The 25,498-nt window shown below is 37.0% G+C and overlaps 1 protein-coding gene across 3 annotated transcripts; it reads right to left on the bottom strand.

Moving 5' to 3' along the window:
• Positions 1-890: 890 nt before the first annotated feature.
• Positions 891-25,471, bottom strand: LOC134753352 (uncharacterized). 3 transcript variants are annotated; one of them, XM_063689224.1, is made up of 9 exons: positions 25,266-25,471; positions 21,668-21,909; positions 20,823-21,058; positions 18,999-19,455; positions 17,964-18,160; positions 9,295-9,828; positions 7,466-8,689; positions 4,826-5,299; positions 891-3,945 (listed from the first exon to the last, which is right to left on the bottom strand). In XM_063689224.1, exons 1-9 carry the CDS (start codon positions 25,370-25,372, stop codon positions 3,769-3,771), a joined length of 3,648 nt encoding a protein of 1,215 aa, XP_063545294.1. In that variant the 5' UTR covers positions 25,373-25,471; the 3' UTR covers positions 891-3,768. The 3 variants fall into 3 exon arrangements, with proteins under 3 accessions (XP_063545294.1, XP_063545295.1, XP_063545297.1); XM_063689225.1 differs by lacking the exon at positions 25,266-25,471 and adding an exon at positions 24,831-24,914; XM_063689227.1 differs by lacking the exon at positions 7,466-8,689 and having other exon boundaries at positions 25,266-25,466.
• Between the last annotated feature and the right edge of the window lie 27 nt (positions 25,472-25,498).

Below are 25,498 nucleotides of genomic sequence, written 5' to 3'. Positions count from 1 at the left end.
AACGACACATAAAATGTCGAATGACCTATGAAATTAGAAACGCGTTCCTCAATGCGTACAGCTCTATTAAAAAAAACCGGCCAAGTGCGAGTCGGACTCGCGCACGAAGGGTTCCTTACCATTACGAAAAAAAAACAGCAAAAAAATCACGTTTGTTGTATCGGAGCCCCATTTAACCTTCAAGAAAAGAGCGTATTCCCATCTTAAAGGCCGGCAACGCACTTACAACCCCTCTGGTGTTGCGGGTGTCCATGGGCGGCGGTAATCGCTTTCCATCAGGTGATCCGTCTGCACGTTTGCCTCCTATTTCATTAAAAAAAAAAAATATATTATTCTGTTTTTAGTATTTGTTGTTATAGCGGCAACAGAAATACATCATCTGTGAAAATTTCAACTGTCTAGCTATCACGGTTCATGAGATACAGCCTGGTGACAGACGGACAGCGGAGTCTTAGTAATAGGGTCCCGTTTTTACCCTTTGGGTACGGAACCCTAATTATCTTTCGAAAATTCGAAATGCAATAGAACATTGGGTTGAAAGTTTTTTACGCGCCACGCACCATTTTTTTTTTTTTTTTTTAACCCAGGGGAAATCCGTTAGGGATCCCACCCGGCCCGGGAGAGGCCGAGTGGGTATGTCCGACTCGCACGGACTAAAACCCCTGGGGTGTTCCGACGCTCGCTTTTGGGCGCGGTTACGGGAACAACTTTGCAGACCTCCGAGAAAACGCGCCACTTGCACCATTCACTAACCCGAGTTTAATTTTATATTACTTATTACTTTTTCATCACCTAAACGGCAAATGGTGCATACATTTTTCCGTTTAGGAAGTCAAATATAAAATATAAAATGAAATCACAAATAAAGGATAATATTAAATAAAGAACAATGTATTTATAAAATATTTATTTAAAGCTTAAAATTTGAACAATACAATAACCACTTGTGAAAAAATTATAACTTAATTCTAAATTATAGACAAACGAATACCAAAACGCGTGCAAAATATTGTAGGCGAAGTTTTGAGTCATCTACTTTAGCTGTCAAATTTGCGGCTACAAATGTGACGTTTTCAACCAAACGGTACCACCACATTGTCGCTAGTCGATAAGGTTGATTTCAAACTGAAGCTATATGGAAATAGCGCCTTATTGACAACCGACAATAAGTACCCTTTTGGTTGAGAATGGCACATCTATCTATGCGACTTATTATTCATTGTCTATGTTATAATTCTAATCATTATAAAAAGAAATGGCACGAATTAAAAAAATATATATTCTTACATTAATAATGACTTTAACACACTTACATTTACAAAACATTAACAATTACATTTATACGACACAGCCTTAATATTGACATATGTGGCTTTCCATCAGATAAAAGTCCTTATTTTCAAGTACAATAAGTTCCTTTCCATCTGAAATTTCAACAGAAATTCTGATAAAAAGGTCCTAATTGCACATGAAGCATAAGTACTCTTCTGATGGAAACCCACATATGTTAATAACGTACACCAGCACGAATAGGTAAACGGTCTAGGTGTCCGAAAAGATCTACACACACTCTCTTAACAACATTTAAACATAGTCATGTCTGTCACACGACAACTCCATTAATGTGAGATATAGCTCCAATGACCTGTTTCACGTTAAATATTATGCTAATATATTAGAGATTTTACATAGAAAAGTATTAATATATAGCTAATATTTTTGTCTGAAATAAGTCACTGTATTGCTATCGTTAACTTTGCAACGATTTTGACAGTACAGATTGTGCATGTGTTATTTATACGTCATAATTTCATAGAAGTTTGACGTTTAATAATACTTACACAGTCTGGGCTATCAAAATCGCTGCAGACTCATCTTGGTACAACTCTTGGAACATGCTGTATAATAAACTTATTTTCTACATTTAAAGTCACTTAACCTAAGAAAATATGAATGAAATACAAAAATAATTAACTTTTGCAACTTACATGTTATTATAATAATCCCTTGTTATAGAAATTAAATTAAATAAAATAGAATATCAATTGGTTTTAATCAAATTAAACAAAAGAAATTCTAAAACTTCTGCAGGATTTAAATTAAAAAAAAAATCTCGTCAAGAAGTTCTTTACGTCTAAAGAATGTAACTTAGTTTGAGAAAAATATTTTTAGGATATAAATTGGAAAATAATATCATTTTAATTATACAACTAGAATTATTGAAAAATATAAAACTTAAATCTACTTATTACATTGAAAAAATAAAACAATGGAATCAAACTTATTAGCAAAAGTAAAGTAAAATAAATTGATTGGCAGAAACGTAACTTATTTGGGACAATCATGTACCTAAAGAAGTTTAATAGCAGAATAAATTGAATAAAATGTAACATATTTGGAAGAAATATAGAAATATTTAATCTCTTAAAACCCATGTACCCCATTAAATATAATTTGAATAAATTTAACCAAAAAAGAAATATTCATAAAATTTCAAAAAAATATTCAATCATTTAGTTTTTGATTTAAAATCAATGGCATTTTTCTGATTCGGTCAGATAAAGGTTAAATAGCAAAAAAATCAATTAATATAATGTAACATATTTGGGACAATATATTTATAGAATGTAGAGACATGGCAGAATGCATAATTTAGCAGTCAGTGCCCCGTTTATCAAAAGTTTTTAGCTTGTAATACAAGTGGAAGTCCCTTTCTAACAAAAGCTGTCAAAAAAGGACTTCCACTTGTATTACAAGCCACAAGCTATTGATAAACGGGCCCCTGCTCTAAGATAATAATTAGATTGTAATATATGCACATTAACTATTATATGCAATGCACTAAATACACATACAATACTGACACTTTCCTAGCTAATTGAAAGAAAATATATGTAAATATACAAAGTATTTGTATTTTGCATATATTGTTTTGCGCATTCAGAAAGACGCCTGCATTACTTATGAAACTTTCCAATATATCAAATACGCTACATATGAAAAAGTATTTAATAGTATTCTTAAAAATATGTGACGTTTTCAACCAAAAGGTACAACATTGTCGCTTGTCGATAAGGTTGATTTCAAATTGTAGCTATATGGAAACAGCGTCTTATTGACAACTGACAATAGGTACCCTTTTGGTTGAGAATGGCACATATATCTACATAACAACTCAAAACTCAACTCAACTTAAACACATTGGCGTGTCCCAAATATGGCACAAACAAAAAAGAGATTCACAGTATCACGTTTCGATCACAGTCCTAAGGAAAGCTATTGAAGATTGAGCTATATTTCGTAGATTTGTTTCTTGCCCTGATTGTAAAAACACACAAATATTTTTATGTCCAAATATGGTACATGTGTTTCTACCGCATAGCCACATTTTTCGCAATCGGCATAGCTAATATTGGCCCCGGAACTTTCTTTGAGCATATTCTCGTAACGTTTGATGTTTATTGCCCCGTATATGTTATGTTAGGTATATGACCGTGCTTGGTTTAAAATAATGTGCCAAACATGGTACATATTTTGTCCCAAATGTGGCACATTTTTTAAATTATGGTGTTCTTTATTTACGGTATAGCCACATCTTGGTCGCAATCGGCATAGCTTTTGGCCCCGGAGCTATCCTTGAGCATATTTTCATAGTGTTTGATATGTTTCTTGCCCTGTATATGTTATAAAAATAATATGTGCCAAATATGGCACATTTAATTTTTTTTGTATACCTATATGGTGTTCTTAATTTAAACAGGTGTTTGTTTAAAGCATAACGACATCTTGGTCGCAATCGGCATAGCTATTGGCCCCGGAGCTCTCTTTGAGCATATTTTCGTAGTGTTTGGCATGTTTCTTGCCCTGGATATGTTCGGCGACTATGTGCTTTTTATTGGACACCTCCGTGTTGCACATCACACAGTTCAAGGTTGTGTCGTTTATCTAAAAATACAAAGTGGAGTTTAGTTTTTCAAGCTTGTGAAATAACTCTTTTTTTTGTACATTTTTTATATTGGGATGAAAGATAGACGCAATGGAAAGTACGTAAAATGTATGAAAATTTTGGAACATTGTTTCTTTCCTAGGAGCATGGAATTAGCTCATGATTCTGGGCACAAATAACATTAAATTTACATATCCCAAAAAAAGTCCAGTGCGTCACTACAGAAAAAAATGCCCAAACATAGAAAACCTTCCATTTAGAATACAGAGTTAAACGTAAGCGAAATGATAAGCCTCCAGAACGCATTTCTCAACAAATTCTCGTGAAATGTTGAAAACAGATTCGTTACTTATGTATTTCTTTGTCAAGTCAGTTTTTGGATTTTGTTCAAAACAACAGAGCCATTGGGGTTCGCGGGGTCTGCAGTTCATACCGCTAGAAAATTATAATCCAAACTAATATTATAAATGCGAAAGTGTGTGTCTCTGTTACCTCTTCACGCTTAAACCGCTGCACCGATTTAGTTGAAATTTGGTATAGAGATAGTTTGAGTCCCGGGGAAGGACATAGGGTAGTTTTTATCCCAGAAGTCATCCTTTAAGGGGGTGAAAAGAGGGGGTGGAAGTTTGTATGGGGAATCGATACAAAGCAGATTGGATAAAAAATAAGCTACCCAAATTACTAACTCCACGCAGACGAAGTCGCGGGCAAAAGCTAGTGGATTATATACAATAGAAAATTGTGCCATTTTCAACCAAAAGGGTACTTACTGTCGCTTGTCAGTAAGGCGCTATTTCCATATAGTTTCAATTAGAAACCAACCTTATCAACAAGCGACAATGTGGTACCTTTTGGTTGAAAAGTCACAATTTTTATTACCTTTCTCATCAGCGCCGGTGAATACTTCTTCTCAATCTTCTCCAAATTCCCCTTATGCCACTCGCTACCCACATGCAAACCAAACTCATTCGTCTCAAACTCACTTTGGCAAACTTTGCATCTATACCCATTTGCTATTTCGCTAAAACTATGCCAAGAATCAAAAGGAACTTTCAGCACATTATCATTAAAAATCACTATCTTATTCATCTTTTGGATTTCAAGCTTTTCTTTATCAATAGTTATATTTTTATATATCTTTATATCAGTCTCTTTTTCGTTTAAATATATGTTTTCTTTCTGAGTGGAGACGGTGATCTGTTTGGTGCCCGTTTTGATTTCGGTTTTTCGTTTTTTGGAGGTTATCTTGGTGTTTTCTGTTTGGAGTGCGTGGGTGGGCCAGGAGAGGTGCTGATGCAAATGCTTCCTGGTGATTACCACGTTGCAGATGCTGCAGTGGTACATGAGATAGAACTGTAACAAAGTTAAAATAAGTTTTTGGCAAAAAACCGGCCAAGTGCGAGTCGGACTCGCGCACGAAGGCTGCCGTACCGGGAACACCCAATAATTCCGAAATATGTTTTTCCGAATTTCATAAGCACGATTTTCATAATCCCGATTTTTTATTAGTCCGAAATATCAAAATTACGATTTCTAAAAACACAATGGAAGAAAATCACGAATGTGCTATTTCCGAAAATTTAAAATCCGATTGTCATTTTACCGAAAACTTGTTCCAATTTAACACTTTTCCGAAAAAATGTTTTTCCGAATTCTTAAATTCCGAAAAACCATTGTCCGATCGGAAATAAGATAATTCGGAATTCATAAAAGAAGACACGTTTCGTTTGAGTTATTCGGTATTCAGAAATTCGGTCTTTTGTAAGGTCGGAAAAATGAAATTCGTGATATTCAAATGAAGACTCACGTTTTAGTAATTATTACGGGTGCCTGTCGTGCCGCATCACGTTAAATTCGGCATACAATATTTTTGGCATAAAAATTCGGCATAAATAAATTCGGATTCGGAGATTCGACCTCCAAGAAAACGAACTGTTGCCAGATAAGTGGGTTAGGTAAGGTTATAACTGCGACCCCGAAATAAACGAACTCTTGCCAGAAGTGGTTTAGGTTAGGTTGGAACTGTGACCCCCAAGTAAACGAACTGTTGCCAGAAGTGGGTTAGGTTATGTTTGAACTGCGACCCCCAAGAAAACGAACTGTTGTCAGAAGTGGGTTAGGTTAGGTTAGAACTGCAACCACCAAGAAATCGAACTGTTGCCAGAAAAGTGGATTAGGTTAGATTAGAACTGCGACCCTCAAGAAAACGAACTTTAACAATATATTCGGAATATCGTTATTCGGAAATTTAAAAATTGGGATATTTAAAATAGGAATAACGTCAATTCGGAATTATAAAATTCGGAATAATGGCAATTCGGAATTCGTGATTTCAAAAATCGTAAATGTAAAATTCTTTTTCACTGTCGACATTGTTATAATCGAAATTATGTGGTTCGGAATTTACAAAATTCGGCTTTTCGGAAATATAAATCTTCGTGATTTTCATCATTCGTAATTACGACAGTCGGAATTTTGATATTTGATATTTAAAAATCGGAATAATAAAATTCGGTATTCTGAAATTCCGGCATAACGTTTTTCGGAATTACAATTAGTGTGTGTCGTTTTATCACAGAGTTCCCATGGCCACCTCCTGTCGCCATCATCAGATCAGCTCCATGTCATCATAATGTCTCGCCGCGCCGTCTAGTTTTTAGTTTTAGTTTTTATGCGGTACTAACATTAATAAGATTAATTAATAAGATTGTAATATTTGCTAACCATGTATGGACCTTTTAATAGTCTGAAATAAATGTTTTTTTTTTTATAATATTGCATTGTCATCCGATTTACATATGTATGCAAAATTTCATCTAAATCGGAAATCGGGAAGTGGGTCAAAGTTAGCTACCAAGATTTGACCCACACTAACAAATTAACATACATACATCATACTATAGCAGGGCAAGTAAAAAAACCGGACAAGTGCGACTCGGACTCGCCCACTGAGGGTTCCGTACTTTTTAATATTTGTTGTTATAGCGGCAACAGAAATACATAATCTGTGAAAATTTCAACTGTCTAGCTATCACGGTTCAAGAGATACAGCCTGATGACAGACAGACAGCGGAGTCTTAGTAATAGGGCCCCGTTTTTATCCTTTGGCAAAGAGGATATAATAGGATAGAGCGGTACTGTCATAGTAAATTTTGTAGTCACAGTAAATTCACTGCCATCTATCGACACACGATTAAATCTAAAAATATTAAAAAATGTATTTATATATGGATAAATGATTTTTTTTCTGCATTAATTATTTTTATATGATTTCGACCAATGTTCTTTCACTGATATGCGTTTAAATTGTTAAATAACAAACGAAACCGTCAACGTCATCTATACGAGAGTAGGCCAAAGGTAGTGGCGCCATCTGATCGACAATCGAATTTTCTTGATTTTCGAAGAACGTTTTTTCCTTAGACTGTATCCATCTATTACGGAGATATCTATCTTTGCCTTTGGGTGCGGAACCCTAATAAAAGCTTGTAAAACACAGCGAAAAATTAAAAAACTTACCTGTCTTATCAAATCTTCGTTGTACTTATCAACAAATTTAAATTTCTCCATATTCTCCGTATGCCCCCGGCTTTCCACATGCTTACTCAACTCACACACCACGGACGAACACACAAAACAGTATTTACTCCCATCGCCGACATCCACTAGAGAGTTAAACGCCGTATAAGTTATCTTTATATAACTATTACCCAGTTTTATATAAACATACTCTTCAAGATCAAAATCTTCAATGTATGAATCGTCCAGTTCATCGGATATTCCTTCTTTAACACCATTTTTAACTGTTACGAACTCTTCAGTTGCTTCAATTTTATTTATATCTTGTAGGTTTTCTTTATTTGGTCCGTTTTTAGCATTTACTTGTACATTTTTTGTTGTGTCTACATTTATTTTATTTGTATTGCTTTCTTTAGCTGCAATATTTGGTCCATTTTTAACATTATTGTGCCAGACATCTTTCGTTGTATCTACATTTATTTTATTTGTATTAGTTACATGTTCATTCTTGTTACTATTAACTGCTGTTATAGTTACATTCTTATTGGCGATTGGTACAATTTTCTTATTAGCTATATTAGGTAATGGTATGTTATTTAAAGCCACATTATTATTTGTAATAGGTGCTTCTTTTTTGACATTAACATTTGTCACATTGTTTGTATTAACTACATTTTTATTTTCTACATTTGTAGTAGTTATTTTAGGAATTTCGGCTACTGGCTTAGGTTGAGTTATAGCACCATTACGAACATTTGCACCGTTTTTAGTCTCTGTAAGTGTATTGTCATTTTTGAAATAGCCCAGAGCTATTTCGGCTACTGGCTTAGGTTGAGTTATAGCACCATTACGAACATTTGCACCGTTTTTAGCCTCTGTAAGTGTATTGTCATTTTTGAAATAGCCCAGAGCCATTTCGGCTACTGGCTTAGGTTGAGTAATAGCACCATTGCGAACATTTGCACCGTTTTTAGCCTCTGTAAGTGTATTGTCTTTTTTGAAATAGCCCAGAGCTATTTCGGCTACTGGCTTAGGTTGAGTTATAGCACCATTACGAACATTTGCACCGTTTTTAGCCTCTGTAAGTGTATTGTCATTTTTGAAATAGCCGAGAGCTCTATGCAGGCTTACAATATGTTTTTCGAGATATTTATGTTTTATAATAAATTCTGGCATAATTTGTATGAGCTCGTTACATAATCCACAGTGAAGGGCGTCGCGAATCTGCAAAAAAAAATACAAGTTAAACTGTGTTTTATGTTACAGATAAAAAATTCTATTGCCAAATCAATTCCATTTAGATCTTAAAATAATGTAAAACGAAAATCCATATGACTGGTTGTTCAATACAAGATTTTGCATTTCATCGGCCCACTGACGGCGACACGTAGTTTTTTATTTAATTTTTCATCACACTTGCTCGTAAAAGCTGTTACACGTAGGCGATGCGGTCCGTAATTCAAAATTTCAGGGCTGTAACGTACAGTCAGCTGCAGAGATAGTTGACCCACCCCCCCTGCACAGACTGTTTGTATGCAAGCGGGGGGGTTAACTATCTCTGCAACCGACTGTACGTCCGGAATTAGGCCGAAGTTTTTTTCCCCTTTTTTTCCTCACAAGTGTGATTGATGAAACAGTCATTATAAATTAGTGTTCATTAAGCCCTCGCCTTGGGCTTCGGGCTTCAATTTACACTGGTTCCTAAATTATTTTTTACTGCCCTTAAAACACAATATACTATTAAGATCCATATGGATTAGGCTACAAATTATGTTATTATTTGCAATACAGTGATATCCACGGCAAGTTAAGAAATTCTTATACCTCACCTCTCTAAACAAATGCAAATTAAACGCCTGTATAAAAGGCGTCCGCTGCAAAATCGTCAAATGCTGTACATCGTTCATATGAAACATCAATCTTTCCTTATCTATATTAACTTCACAAAGTCCACAATAATAATTATTATCCCCCTGACACACTATATTAAACGCCAGTTTCGATATACGAAGATTACTGTCAAACGTACAGATAACTATATCATCAAAATTACTATTAGCCGCTCTGAGACCTTCAAACACACTTGCTGGATTGATTATTATTCTAGTGTAATTTCCAATAGCCATTTGTACATTTTTATTATCTGTGTCAGTTTTGGCTGGATTTGCTATAGCAAGTATGGCAGTATCATTTTCTGTTTTGGCTGTTTTGATGGGTGTGGAATGTGTAATTTTCTTGGCCGGTGAGTCGAGAAGAGAAGAGACGGTGGTGGGGTGAGTGTGTACGGATCGAATGTGGTCTTCCATCACGTTGATGAGTTGGAGGTTGTTGCAGTGGCCGCAGTGGTAGCATTTGCTGTCAACCTGCAATCACAAAGATAGTAAGTAAGTTTTTGCAGGTGTACACTACCGCTCAAAAGTATTTAGGCACCCGCAATTTTCAAAATCATAGTGTTCGATAGCAGGCAAATGACTCTCTAACATGTTGGATTGAATTTTTATTTAGGTAAATGTATTGAGCCTCAGATTGTTGCCAAAGATATCATTTAAAATTTCGAGTTTACTTATGCAACGATTTAAAAAACCCTTCATACAAAATAAAAAGATTTTGTACTGGAAAACGATTTATGGATTTTTTTACGCTTGCCATTTCGTAAGTAGGCAATGTACACGAATATTCTGCACATCGTTTTTAAGCTCGATATATCTGTTAAATTAAAAAAGTAAACCACAAAAAAACTGTTACCCGACTGCGACTTAGCGGTATAATTCTGAAAGTCGATTTTATATACAATTGCCGTTTCCGTTTCCGTTTCCGTTTAGTGACTACACCAGCCAGCAGTTCTGCTGCAAGGACGCAGAAGCGTTGGTCACACAAGGGAGGGAGAGACGGAGAGGCTCGTCGAGCTTGCTCAAATGCACGTGCTGGTACGATCCAGGCCGTCGGTTAGAGGCGTATGCTACGTTACGCTAACGACCTCCGTCCAGGCAAACCTGTTCCGAGGCAGGACGTGTATTCGGGCCTACTCGTATACACCTCCCTTCATCTGCCGCCCCGGCATGCTCAACTGACCCTCCTGCCCGAGACACCGGTGAGCCAATAATACAGGTGAGGAGTGTGGGGCTGTTGCAGTCGAGGATAGGAGTTGACGGGAGTTGAAGAACCAGACCGAATACCAGCATCGTGCCCAGTTTAGGGAAGATATAGATAAATATTAGTGTAAGTATATACGAAGGGATGGTGACTGCGATTAAGTTGAGTTCATTATTCGAAGGTTAATCGTCTCTCGCTCTCGTCAGGCTCGTAGTCAGCAGCAACCGAGGCCCCTTGATAGCTTTCGTAAGTGACTTTTCTTCAAAAGGCCTGCATTGCGTTAATGAGTGCTTTCGGAAAGACAGAGTAGTATAATAAATAAAAAATAAAATAAAATAAAAAGCCTTTTATTTCTTGAACTTTTTTTACATTATTTGATATTTGTTTAAGCGTTCTATATATATAATATTATTCAAGAACCCCGTTTTCACAGGTGAAGGCCTCCTCCAAAGCCTTCCATGTATCGCGGTCCTTTGCCACTTGTATCCAATTTGGCCCAGTAATTTTGGTGATATCATCTTGCCATCTCATAGTAGGTCTTCCTATCCCTCTTTTTCCTAGAGGTCCTTTCCACGACGTCACCCTTGCTGTCCAGCGCCTGTCTTGAGTACGTGCTACATGGCCCGCCCACCTCCATTTAAGTTTTTTGGCATAGCTGAGAGCATCTATGCTCTTTGTGTGTTGTCTTATTTTTGTATTTTCTTGATGTTTAGCATACTACGCTCCATTCCGCGTTGACAAGTCCTTATTTTTTCCATAGCTTTTTGAGTAAATCTCCATGTCTGACAGCCGTATGTCAGACAGGGTAATAAGCATGTATTCATGACTTTAGTCTTCACGCTGACGGGCATGTTACTCTTAAATACTTCTTTTAGCTGCCAGTATTTGTTCCAGGTCTTTTGTGCTCTCCTTTCAATTTCTAACTCGTTGTTCGCTTTATCAAAACTTATCTGTTTTCCTAAGTATATGTATTGTTTTGTATAAGTCAATGGTTCGTTTCCTACCATTATGGTTCGCTCCATGCCATTTGTCATTACCATAGTTTTTGATAGGTTCATTTCGAGTCCCACTTGCACGCTGGCCATATGTAGCGAGGTAATCATATATTGTAGTTGTGAGCTTGTCTCTGCGAGTATTACCAAGTCGTCTGCAAAACGAAGGTGATTTAGGTAGTTGCCGTTTACATATATTCCTTTGTTCTTCCAATCTAGCTGTCTAAAAATAGTTTCCAGGATCGCTATGAACAGTTTTGGGGACAGAGGGTCTCCCTGCCTTACTCCCCTTTTGATAGGGAAGCTAGGACCCATGGTTTCCAGCTTCACTTTACCGGTACTGTTCCTATATAGATTTTTAATAACTTGTATGTATTGTTGCTCTACTCCTTGACTTTCTAGAGTCTCCCATATCCATTTGTGTGATACTGTATCGAAAGCCTTCTGATAGTCAATGTAGGCAATGTAGAGACATCTTTGTTTTTCTTGAAATTTTTCAATTAGTTGTTCTAAGCTGTGGATATAATCGACCGTTGAGAAGCCTTTTCTGAAGCCTGCTTGTTCTACTGGTTGATTGTTTTCTAAAGCGGCACTTATTCTTCGATTGATGATTGATGAAAAGAGTTTATAAACCGCTGGTAATAAACTTATTGGCCTGTAATTTGAGATGTTTTTAGGGTCTCCTTTCTTGTAAATTAGGATTATATTTGATTCTGTCCATTGAGATGGTATAGCAGCGGTTTCAATTATGCGATTAAATAAAGTTGATAGCGGTAGAGCTAAAATATTGCTTGCTGTCTTGAGAGCTTCATTGTTGATTTGATCTACACCTGGACTCTTGTCACTTTTTAGGCTTTTAATTGCGTTGATTACCTCGAGTTCAGTGATGTCTTCTGCTTTCTTCTTATTATGTATAGCAAGTACATAAAAAAAGATTATGCAGAGTACAGAAAGAAGACCATTATGAAGCACATAACACAGGCGGGAAGTACTAAAAAAGCATACAGAGAACTAACACAGAACAAAACATGGATTGGGGAACTCCATTCTTCGGGAAAGGCATCACACAAACGAACCGACATTATAGAAGTGGCAACAGCATTTTACAGAGACTTATACAGCGAAAAAACTGACAGGAACCAAACTGATAGTGTATCAACACCACATAATAAGAAGAAAGCAGAAGACAGAGTAGTATCTTCATATTATTATCATTATACGGCCTTCACTTGTGGGGCCCTTAAGTTTATCCTGAGTCTCTTCCACCCATATGCTTATACCACGTCGGGCTCGATCACGCATGTGCTACGCGCGCACTAGGCTGTCAATTTCGTCGGTAATCCGCATCTGTCGGGTCTATCCTGTCCTGTGTTGGCTGCCACAATAGTTCGCTTTGCCGAAAAGTCGTGTGTTGCCCGCCGACGCCTGACATCTTGGGGTTGCGATTTTGCGAGTAATCTCTTGTCGCCTCGTAATAAATAGTATTATTTTGGTCGCTGATGATGATGGCACACAAAATTAATAGCACTTAACAAGCAACACTGGCACGAATCCCGGCACCTCAGTATCACCAGACACAAATGACACAATAAATATATTAGGTAATATAAAATACACCAACACCGTCAATAGACACCACTAAAACCCGTACGTAATTAATTGCTAAAATTTGATATCATATAAATAACTGCTCAAACACCTATAACATTGTTCCATGGACCTTGTGCTTGCCGCGGCATTATTTTCTCCTGACTGATTTATTATATCTCGTAAGATTATTCGCTCGTGTCGTCTACGTCAACACTAAGAAATAGTCAGTTTCAACATAGTAGTTTTAAGCTGGTAAAAACAGCACTACAAATATTATCCATACTTATGCACCAAACCAAACACTGTCATCGGTAGTTATGTTTTCGCACAAATAAAAAACACAAAGACACTGACACTGTAATAAACAAATCACTAATGTCCGGGAATGCTAACAAAAAAAACCTGTTGGACCAATTGTGCAATGTGTCGATCTGCCTTTTTTATGGTTATTTGGTCAACAGATGTGTTTAAGGGAAGTGCATTGTTTTTGTCTACGACTCGGCCTCTGTTGTAAAGCTGCATATTGCACCACAATTTAAAAGTCGTTTCCCATAATTCAACGCACCCCAGGCGACGTCTGAGCCCCAGATGGCCGAAGCTATAGGCTAGGCGAAGCTAGATGCAAGTTAGTAGGTATTTTAATCCAATAAAACCAATTTCAAATATCTGTCTAATGACCTAATTAAGACGAACACGAACCATTAAGGTGTCACTACAGAGTTAGATGAAACTAGGTATTTAACTGAGATAGACTATGAGAACTGCGATCGTTTCGATACCTATTTAATACAATATAATCACGCTATTAGACAACGCTGTCTCGTAGATGATAGGATGGTATCTACTCTTCGGGGGACTGTTGTAGTTTTGGCTCGACTAACAATGGAATATCTTGGGATGTTAATACTGGGGCTAAGAAACGTATCAAGGACCGATCTCACCAATTTGTCCGTCGTGTAGGCGGAGCCGGCAGCAGTACCGCGCCTCAGCGATGGGCCGCAGAGCTGATACATGGCGCAGACAAGGGCCACACGCACTTGACTCAATTCACTCATGGATACACATAAATATTATTTGACCGCGTTTCACTATTAGGGATATTTATGAACAGCGTCCCGAGAATCTGTGTCGCGTCGCGTAAAGGAACTTGAACCGACGGTCGGCCAGTTGTCGCATGTGGCGTTAACGCGGGCTCTATTGTTTTGTCTGGGATTTTACAACCGGGAAAGAACAAAAGGGCTCCCAAACGTGCGTCCGTCTCCCACGGCGTGTCAGACGAGACTCCCTCGATTTTTATATACAATTGCATGGAAAAAATTACGAATGCCAAAACAGTTATGAGCGGTAGTGTACTTCCATTTGGCCCAAATACCTTTCGCCAAATTTCACTTCCCAACAAACTTATCGCAATAGTATCATTTCCCAAATGAATCTTTGGCAAAGTTACACTTCGCATTTAAGAATCCCCGGCAAGCTCGGTCGAATGGCACCTTCCTATACAAACGTTGTTCCGCTCTCATTTTTAAACTACGTGTTGGATTGTAATGAAACTTTGCACATACAATGACATGTGGTATATCTAGGTCTGTAACTTCTAAAATAAGAGAATGATAAAACTGAAAAAATATATGATGTACATTATCATGCAAACTTCCACCGAAAATTGGTTTGAACGAGATCTAGTAAGTAGTTTTTTTTTAATACGTCATAAATCGTAAACCGCAATTTACCTTTCGCCTTTCACTCACGTTTCACATACAAAATAAATTGTTAAAATTATGTAATGTACGGAACCCTCGGTGCGCGAGTCCGACTCGCACTTGGCCGGTTTTTTTTGCAAAGGACGTTTCCGAATTTACCGATTCACGAAATATTGAAATATCAGAACATCGTTGACAATATTAGCCAGGAAAAAAAGTTTACCTGAGTGTAAAAAAATATTTTGACAATTGCAATTATTCACTTTATCCCGCCGTAATTCACAATACCAGTAATATTTATCGTTGTATTTTGAACTTTTTTCCTAAACATCAAGAGTTTCACACACGGCGTTAAGATTCACTCACTACGCACGTAAACCAATAAAAAGAAAAAATAATTTATCATAAATACAACAATATCAAAATATTACGCTACAAACGATTGAATGCGCAAAAGAATGCCACATAACAAATGAATAATTTCAATTTCAATTTATTCAATAAAGATAACATGATCTTAATTTTTGTATAAACATTTATTTACATACAAGATATATACAGTGGTACTACGTAAACGAAATTAATAACTAGCTTAAATCTAAAATAGGCCCTTGAGGCATTGTACCAAGGATGCTGGCGGCATTTCCCCGCTGTATCTCAATGCTGATACGTTGTGCGAGAAAGCCGCCAGCTCTTCGGTCACCAGTTACGTCAACCAGACGCTTCGCGATTTAATTTTTGTTAGTATATTCTTAAAAATAATGTTAGTACTTAAAAATTTAATTCGATTTTACATTTAAAATTATCTCATTAATTACAGGACAACACACATGATCAGCAATCATCTTTAGGATGCTGTTTGGGCTGTCCCTCGTTCTGCTCAGCAGAGACGCTGCATTTTGCGCAAGATTGCTGCAAACCCATCGGTGCGTGACTCCGCGAACATGGTGGATGCGCTGCAGAATTTGGGCAGGCCAATCAGCATCCTAAAAGCATTGTTGTACTGCACCCTAATAGCATTGTATGACTTTTGGGTATATCGGACCCACAGGCTGCCAGTGTAAAAAGAAGAGCGGTATGCCTTGAAAAGCGTAATTTTCACTGCTTTTGAACACCTAGCAAACCTGCGGGCCAGCATGTTCGCCCTCACACACAATGCTCTTCGCTCTCTCTCCATATCGGCATCGTCCTTCAGATCATCAGTAACAACGTGGCCGAGATATTTGAAGCGAGTGACTCTCGTGAGGGCGATGCCGTTTAATTGGACGGGAGGTATAATTGTGGGATACTCGTTTCCAGCCTTAAAAATCATTATCTCACTCTTTTTCCCGTTATATAACAGACCGTGTGAGGAGGCGTAGGATTCACATACAGCTATAAGTTTACGGAGCGCCCCAATGGAGGGAGCCAGCAGTACCATGTCGTCCGAGTAACTTTTGTTGTTTAGGCATACGCCATCAACATGGCACCCGACATGTGTACCGCTGAGCTGCTCGACAAGTGCGTCTACATACAGGCAAAAAAGTAAAGGTGAGCTCAATCCACCCTGACGCACCCCGCACTCAAGCCTGTATGGTTCCGTAGCCTCACCTGCCCACCTCACACGGTTTTCCTGGTTTAAATACCAGTATCTGAGAAGATGGATTAACTTTGGCGGTAACCCAGACCTATGCAACTTAGTAATAATCAATAAATTCATAGTAAAATAGAAAAAAAAACCACTTACCGCGAAATATAATTATACCTACTCTATAAGTCTGTATCTTTAGGTAGTTAAATAAACCGCAGCAAAATAACACTAGACCCTACTAATAGTGTTGTGTTCCTGCCGGTGAGTAAGGTTGCCAGAGTATAAATACTAGTATACGTGTCTAGTCAAAGAACGCCGCCGTCGCCGCCGACGATCGCTCGGATTCGAAGTAATGTGTGCTTTATGAACAAGGTAGAAGACTTAAATTAGCACGCTTATATGCTAAAAGGGAAGCCCTTTATAAGGCTAACCCTTATAAGCAATATGCAAGGTGTTGGTGAGCGGATGATAAGGGTATTTGGGCTACCGATTACTCAAATGTCTTAGCTTTATATAAGGGTTTTTAAAAGCAAAATGAAAGGGTTTCGTCTGGAAAAGGGTATGGTGAGTTAAGCCTTATGCAATACCCTTATAAAACCCGGATAATTTAAGTAATTTTTCAACTTCCAAAAAGGAAAAAAGTAAGGGTACCATTCGATTCCTTACATTTTACCCAAAAAAATATTGCATAGCAACTATATACATCAACGCAATATTTCACCGACAAAAAAGCAATTTTCTTATTTTGCCCATACATTCAAAATGGGCTTTCAGTGAACTTGACGTCACGTTCACTTATCGTTTTCTTAGAAGCGTTTCGCGTGTGAAGTACGACTGTTGACTATGGTTATGACTATCATTTCTGACTTTTGTATTGCTTTAATGCAATGGGTCCCATATAGACATTTGATCCTAAAAATAAACCTGATCGATTGATACCAGTAATAAAAATTTGTCATCTAGCCTATTGTATCTAGCCTATCGGGTCGCTACTTTCCCGAATGAAGGTTGAGGGAGACGATGGCTGAGATAAGCGTCATACTCGTAAACGGGTGCTGTTTGTGGAGACCGGTCTGTTTAAGTTTACACGGGCTTCATGTTACGTCCTATGTAACTTTACTTTTGAGTGGCATTAACGTGAGGCACTTCATTCGGTTCTTGTCTGTCTGATTTAATTTCTTGTCTTATAATTACTTAATATAACAATTCAAGTCTTGGAGATACTTTACACCTCTAAGGATAATTTGATGATCGTTTTTCTTATTTTTATTATATATATTTTATCTCTGACACCTAGAGACTTTTACATCTCTAAACAATTTTAGTAATTGTCTGTTGTTTGTATATTTTTTATAAGTTTTTTTTTGTGTAATTCGACATTAAGACTGGATACATCTCTGACAAAGTATCTAATATTTCATTGATTCCATATTTGTAATTGTTTTTTTGTCAATTGTGGTTAATTGTATTGCTTGTAAAAATTGACATGTAAAAGTGCCCCTGTGGCCTATTTGCTGAATAAATGTTTGATGTTTAATTATAAGATAACTTACCTGTCGTACAAAATAATTCTCATATTCGTCGACCACAGTACACTCGTTGAGTCTGGCTGTATGCCCTTCGCTCTTGCAATGTTCTGCTCTCTTCCTGATGTGGCCAAGCTCCTTACAGGCCATACAGTAGAACCTGTTGGGCATCGGGCGGATGAGCATGTTCCATGAGTTGAATTTTACTGTCACTTTCTTGTTACCTGAAATTTGAAATATCTTCAATAAATAAATTAAGATATTGTATATTAGGGTGGGTCATTTTTACTTTATTTTATTTTATTAGGGAGCACAGTTCAAAAAAGGCGCCATTTGGTAATTAAATATTGCACGTTTTTTTTTTTTTTTTAGCTTGATTTTTACTGCCTCCGGAGTCCGGATTATAGTTTAAGTTTTCGTTCAATGTATGGACATCGTGAAAAAAATGTTACTTTTTTTTTCAATTTATTGGCTCTGAACCTTTACTATGCTATTTCGAGCCAATAATGGTACATCTTTTTAACTAAAGTTTGATAAAAGAGACAATACAATACATAGATATACTCCGCAGACCATACAAAATGTTACAATATTTCTATAAATCCGGAAATGAAAATGGATCCGGAGGCAGAAAATGAAATCCGATTGCAAAACAATTTAAAATACAGTTTATTGGCATTAGAGAGCTGGAAAGAGAAGAGCGGGAAGGCAAAGAAAAAGATGGGCAGATGACATTGTACAGGCTGCGGGAAAAAAATGGATGGATGTTGCCACCGACAAAGAGAGGTGGAGACAGATGGAGGAGGCTTATACCCTTGGGGACCACTAATGTGGGATAAAGCTAAATAATAATAATAATTGGCATTATTTCGCACTTTTTATAACTGCCCGAAGGATAACTAATACTTTCTTACTTACCTAAATATACCATTTGATATTTACCATTCGGCTTTCGGTGAAGGAAAACATCGTGAAAGTTGTGAGGAAACCATAACCTAATAAGGCCTAATTTCCCCAAGAGTAGAGGCTAGTAGAAAAAATAAGTCCAAACTAAACACTTACCTAAATCTACCTCTAAAACGTCAGGCAAATCATCACTCTTCGGTTTTTTAGCCATTGTGGCATAAGAAAACTCCAAATTCTGCATCGGCTCCTCATAATCATCATCGCTATAATCCTCATTATAATTCAACGGATACCAATCATCATCATTATAATTATAATTTCTATTCTCTAAAATCTCAATCTCTTGATCGCTGTATTCTTCAGATTCATCTAGAGTTTCATTGGGTTCATTTAACATGCATGCATTTTGATAGTTATGCTTAACGTTGAAATAATATGAATCTTTCTTCTCGTTATTGTTGTTATTGTGTATGTTGAAATCGTATGTAATGTCTGAAACTCTGTTGATGGCGAATAAAAGTTTGTCTTCGTGCGTTTTGCTGGAATAATGCTCGGTTTTCTGTGATTGATCGAATATCGTGTTGCAGACGCCGCAATGATAGTTGTTGTTGATCTGAAATGGGTAACATCTTATTGCAATTTATCTTATTCAAAATTGTCACTCAAACGCCATGATAATGGGCGAAAATAAGCCAATTTGTGGTCCATGTGCATAAGGACCCTTCTCTGATGGAAAGCCACAATTAGACTGTATTATTCAGCTGCAATGTGAACGGAAATCTTAAGTACCATTAATATCTTCCTCGCGTTATCCCGGCATTTTGCCACGGCTCATGGGAGCCTGGGGTCCGCTTGACAACTAATCCTAAGAATTGACGTAGGCACTAGTTTTTACGAAAGCGACTGCTATCTGACCGTCCAACCCAGAGGGGGAACTAGCCCTTGTTAGGATTAGTCCGGTTTCCTAACGATGTTTTCCTTCACCGAAAAGCGACTGGTAAATATCAAATGATATGTCGTACATAATTTCCGAAAAGCTCATTGGTACGAGCCGGGGTTTGAACCCGCGACCTCCGGACTGAAAGTCGCACGCTCTTACCGCTAGGCCACCAGCGCTTAATACCATTATGCATAGTGAGGAAAGTGGACCAGTGTGTAGGCCAGAGTGGTTGTAATGGGGTTGGCCGGTCGAAATAATTAGCAGATGGCGCCAGCATAGCTTGCCCTGTCAGTTCCTAGAATTGTGTCAAATTTTTGTTTTTTTAATGCCCTGGATGCCAGCCCTTTAAGCCAAATCTCATAGAAAAAGGGGCAAGCTATGATGGCGCCATCTCTGCAAACCTTTGACAGTTGCCAACCCCATTAGTATAGCACAGCGGTTCTCAGACTTTTTTGGTGAAGGAACCCTTTTGGAAAGCGAAATATTTGACGGAGCCCCAAATTAAACATTTTCGTTCGTCACTGTGGAATCAGATATACCTATAAGAGCTGGTTTTTTTCTTATTATTATAAGTATTCTCGCGGAGCCCCAACAAAGGCTTTGCTTGGGTGGACTATAGCAAACTAACTAAATAGGGTTTTTTGCTCTTATTATCATAGACCATAGGGTATTATCCTACTAGTCAAATCAGTTTCATTTTTAGAACTGTCAAAACGATTTGCTAATATGGATTTTATATGAAACAAACATGTATGTGCAAAAATAACTGCTATCTATGTTTTTCTAATAATTATCTGGTGCTTTATTTCATGCATGGTGTGAAATAATTTTATTTAAAAACAGTCCCCTATTCTAGCTAGCTTTTAATCTATCATCATCATCATCTCAGCCCAAAAGACGTACACTGCTGGACAAAGGCCTCCGCCAAGGATCTCCACAACGAACGGTCATTCGCTGCCCTCAACCAATCTATATGGTTAGGTCATTCTGCACTAATTCTTGGGATTAGGATTAAAATGAAAGAAGTAAAATGTACTTACCTTCCTAGTAATAGTCAAATCATATTTATGAAGCGGCTTATATCTCTTCATATTAGCGATATGGTCGCTACAGGCGATATGATCTCTGGCATCACAATAGACCTCGCATATGGCGCAGCGGCGGAAATTCTCGGACACTAAATATATGGTGTGCCACTGAAGATGGGTGATGAACACGTTAGAGTTTATTATGAAGCCATTTGGGACCTGCTCAAGAGTTAGTTCGAGATGGGTGTCTGGAAATATGTAAATAAACTTAAAATTGGATACTTACCAAATCAACCAAGCTTGTGACTGCTCATTCACTACAGAAGCGCTCCGCTCTTGGTCAATCGGTCAAATGAACTAATTCGGTACTTCTTCGGTACACAATACTTCTGAGCTCATTGTAGGCTTGTGACGGTCATGAACTAAGAACCAGGGGTCGGAAACCGGTATTTGCTCCATACAAAAATACCGGTATTATTACGTTCTTTTTCGTTCTTTTGTTTATAATTTCATTTTTAATGGGACGTTTTAATAATTCAACATTGTTTCCTAAATACATGATTCAGTCCTACGTAATGAGCATAAAAAAATTCAGAATATTGGGCTATTTCGGGGTTTTTAAAAAATACCGGTTCCGAGCCCTGCTAAGAACTGCTAGGAATGAAACCCCGTGAAGGACCGAAAGGAACTAAATCTTTTTGCACGCTCTTAATTGGTCTTTAGGAGTGGGATTGGAGAGTGCATCGCTGTGTAATTTTAATTTAAAAAAATACTTAATTACGTATTGAATTTGATAGTTAGTGTACTGGACTATATATATGGCTTATGGTACCTAATCAAAATTTAAAATGACTTACCATCATCTATTGACACACCCGAAGAATCAGCATAATCATCCATTTTTAATTTATACAGCTCAAACTCTTTGTATCTACCACCTTTTATATTTTCCTTAAATAATATACCATTAATTATATACTGGTTTCGGCCAAATATATCGTTGTTTATGGTATAGCTGTTTGCTTTTAGCAGTTGGTTGTCTATGTAATCGGGTTTGTCTTCTTTGTGGTCTTCTTTAGATGTCTGTAATGGCATTACCCTGTAATATAAGGATTAGCAATTACACAAAAAAACCGGCCAAGTGCGAGTCGGGCTCGCGCACGAAGGATTCCGCACAGTTACGCAAAATCACGTTTGTGTTGTATGGGAGCTTTTATTCTGTTTTTAGTATTTGTTGTTATAGCGGCAACAGAAATACATCATCTGAAAATTTCAACGGTTCATGAGACACAGCCTGGTGACAGACGGACAGACAGCGGAGTCTTAGTAATAGGGTCCCGTTATTACCCTTTGGGTACGGCCTAATCAATATTATAAAATTTAACCTCCCAACGTCAAAGAGGCAATCAATATAATGACTGAGGAGTTTTAAAGTTAGAATTGTATTTTGAGTCTTTATTGACCAAATATCAACTCCCACCATGGAGTTAATCTACAGTAGAAGGGGTTGCGGTATGAACATGAATATCAAGTAAACTTAAATTACGTATTAGACAAAATGAGTACACAAATTTCCACTAAGTTCAATAAGGCTTATGATGATTTGACCAAATGAATTAAGGGTCCCCAGCAAGCTAGGTTTTCCATACAAACGTAGTTCCGCTCTCATTTTAAAACGACTAGCTAGATTGCTCTGAAACTTTGTACTTACAATAGGATAAGGTATATCTATGTCTGTAATTAGTTTATGTAGCTTCAGATACCATAGTTACAAAAATACAGTGAATTTAAGTTTTTCATACAAAACTTGTTTTTGCTCTATTTCGTTTCTTTGAACTGGAGCTATATCAACGAATTTCAAACATAGATATACCTCATGTCATTGTATGTGCAAAGTTTCATTACTATCCAATACGTAGTTTTGAAATGAGAGCGGAACTACGTTTGTATGGGAAGGTGCAATTCGGCCGAGCTTGCGGGGGACTCTAAGTTCAGGGAACAAGAAATTCCCCATTTTGGTACTGATTCTGTATGGAACACTAGACAGGGAGCAAGCCCCCCTTATATAATAGGGGCTAGACTACATAAAAAACATGCAGTGCTTGCTAAAAATCCTCATGCTTACTTTTGAAGAGTTATTTTTAATGCTAAATAAGTTTTTGTTATAAATTTAATATTTGGTACAAGCTTTTATCGCTGACTGTACTTTTCTTTCCACAGGCAACTAATACTCATCGAGACAATTCTAATAACAACCCCAGGCACAATTAGGTTGCGTTGTTTTATCACAGAGTTCCTATGGCCACCTGTCCCCATCATCAGATCAGCTCAATGGTACCAAATGCAATGCAAATTTTCAACTTTATCAGAAACCGTGATTTGACTTCACGAGGTAAAGTGGGTCAAATTTAACTTGCAAGATTTGATTACAGATACAATGAGACAGGTGAAACTAAATAAAGATTGGGAAAATAAAATATACTACTGTGAATCATATGGTTGCAGATTTCAGGATATAACATGGTGGGGCTGATGTCACACAACACTAGGAGACTTACACACAGTACACTACACACGGGTCATTTACCTACTGTCTTAATATTTAATCGAATAATTATCACACGACATGCACATATAATCACATTTACACAGGAATAAAACTATGAAAACGGATTATATCGCGTATATTGAATTTATAATACATCCCGACGTTTCGAACCCTTTACCTTTATCTTTACTTGAAAATAATTGTAGTGTATAACTAGCCATATGAACCAATTTTGCATGTACAACCAGCCTTAATGTTTATAGTCTATGATTGTTCATTATTTTAGTATGTGGGTATTTTTGCACTTTGTAATTTTTCCTCAGTCACCCGTTGACCATGAAGGCTGTAAAGGGTTCGAAACGTCGGGATGTATTATAAATTCAATATACGTGATATAATCCGTTTTCATAGTTTTATTTCATGAGTAACTATCGCGGTAACCGAAGACAATATCACATTTACACAGTATATTTCATTCCGCTTACGTAAGTACATCGTATATACATATATTATCTGTTCTGACCTGGGTTCCGGCAGAAAATCAGAGCTTTGCTCCAAAGAGTGAAGCGTATCACTGAGCCGTGACCCTTTTGTCCTGCTGCAGCGCACACTGTTTGTACATAATTTTACACCATTTTTGTCTCATTTTTATTATGGTGTTTTCATTTTAATTTTATTTCTTTGTTAGTGTAAGTAGTAATTATTTTGTTTTTTTTTCTTGATGCGTTTGTAAATTTATATTGTGTGTAATTGCAGCAGCCGAATAAATCATTTATCTATCTATCTATCATATCAGAGAGTATATTTTTGCTCATATCCAGAACCACAGGGGTTATCACTACTAATAGGCTAAGAGGCAGTTTTAGCTAGTTTCAAAATCAAACTAAACTATAAAATAGCGCCATAACATCCAAAAATGTATGTATTGCCACAAAGAAGTTTCATTTAAAGTGAGGCTGAGATTAGCAAGAACTTTCATGTAATTTACGTTACATTGTCGACTGTAAGGTAAAGGAGGTGTGTTAGGTTGACCGCGATGATCGCGCTCAAACAGAGCGCGAAGCCGAGCGAGCGAAGCGAGCGTGCCGCGGCAGCGGCCGGCGAGCGCCAGAACAGACATGTTATTGTACCCCACTAAAAAAAATCTAAGTCTTTTTTTTTGCACCCCCTTTGCTTTAGGCCAACCAAAAGTTTATTTAGAAGAGCTAACAATAATTAGATTATTGGGACAACAATCAAATAGTTAAGATAACCATTAAAGTGGCTGATATTTGCTTAGGTACTAATTATTCCTGGTACTTTCTACAGAAAATTACTTATCATCCAAGACATTTTACAACATGACAGAAAAGCTATTCATCTCATCTTTATTCTTTACTTTACGGTAAAATTAATAGAGTAAACCTTACAATAAACAGAGCTACGTTAAATGCTTAGAAAGTAATTTAAAGTATAATTTGTAAAAATCTTACCATGACAACAACTCAACGACACAACAGAAAAACGGAACAATTTTTATAGGTTACGTTCTTTCTTCTAAACAGGCACAAAGAAATGTCTGTTAAGGTTTGATACTTTGTAGGTAGAACACGAAACATTTCTAGAAATAAACTTTTAAAACTTCATACCCTGCATTTTGTACCTACCTTGACGCCATTTTAAAATAAAAACAACTTTGAACTTGTAACGATAAAGAGCACTTCAAATAATAGATTTGATCACGGATGTTAGTTTTATTATTATCAAACACAGCACAAATGTAAATAAAATCTTTATCTTGTTTGAAAATGACATTCCGTCCACAGATACATACACCACATAAATGCTTACGTATGAGTAATTACTGTTAATTACTCAATGCAACGAGTTTGTTAATTTTATCTACATTAGATAGATAAGTTAATTACCGATTTCCTTCAGGATCTCGACACAAAAAGGCTGGAAGAAAAAACCACGCTATTGATAAAATTGAAAAAACCAGAACATCCAACAGAAATGTTATGTATTCAAGCATTTTACTAACGCCAGTTAATGAATACTGTGTGCGATTATCATTTTAACGACGGAAATGAAATAATTACAGGCACGAGATAAGAATATACGCGTGAGACACCGGCATATCCCCAGCGAGTAGATAATT

This window comes from Cydia strobilella, chromosome 26 (assembly GCF_947568885.1).
Source record: "Cydia strobilella chromosome 26, ilCydStro3.1, whole genome shotgun sequence".
NCBI lineage: Eukaryota > Metazoa > Arthropoda > Insecta > Lepidoptera > Tortricidae > Cydia > Cydia strobilella.
This window is presented reverse-complemented; position numbering and strand designations above follow the sequence as displayed.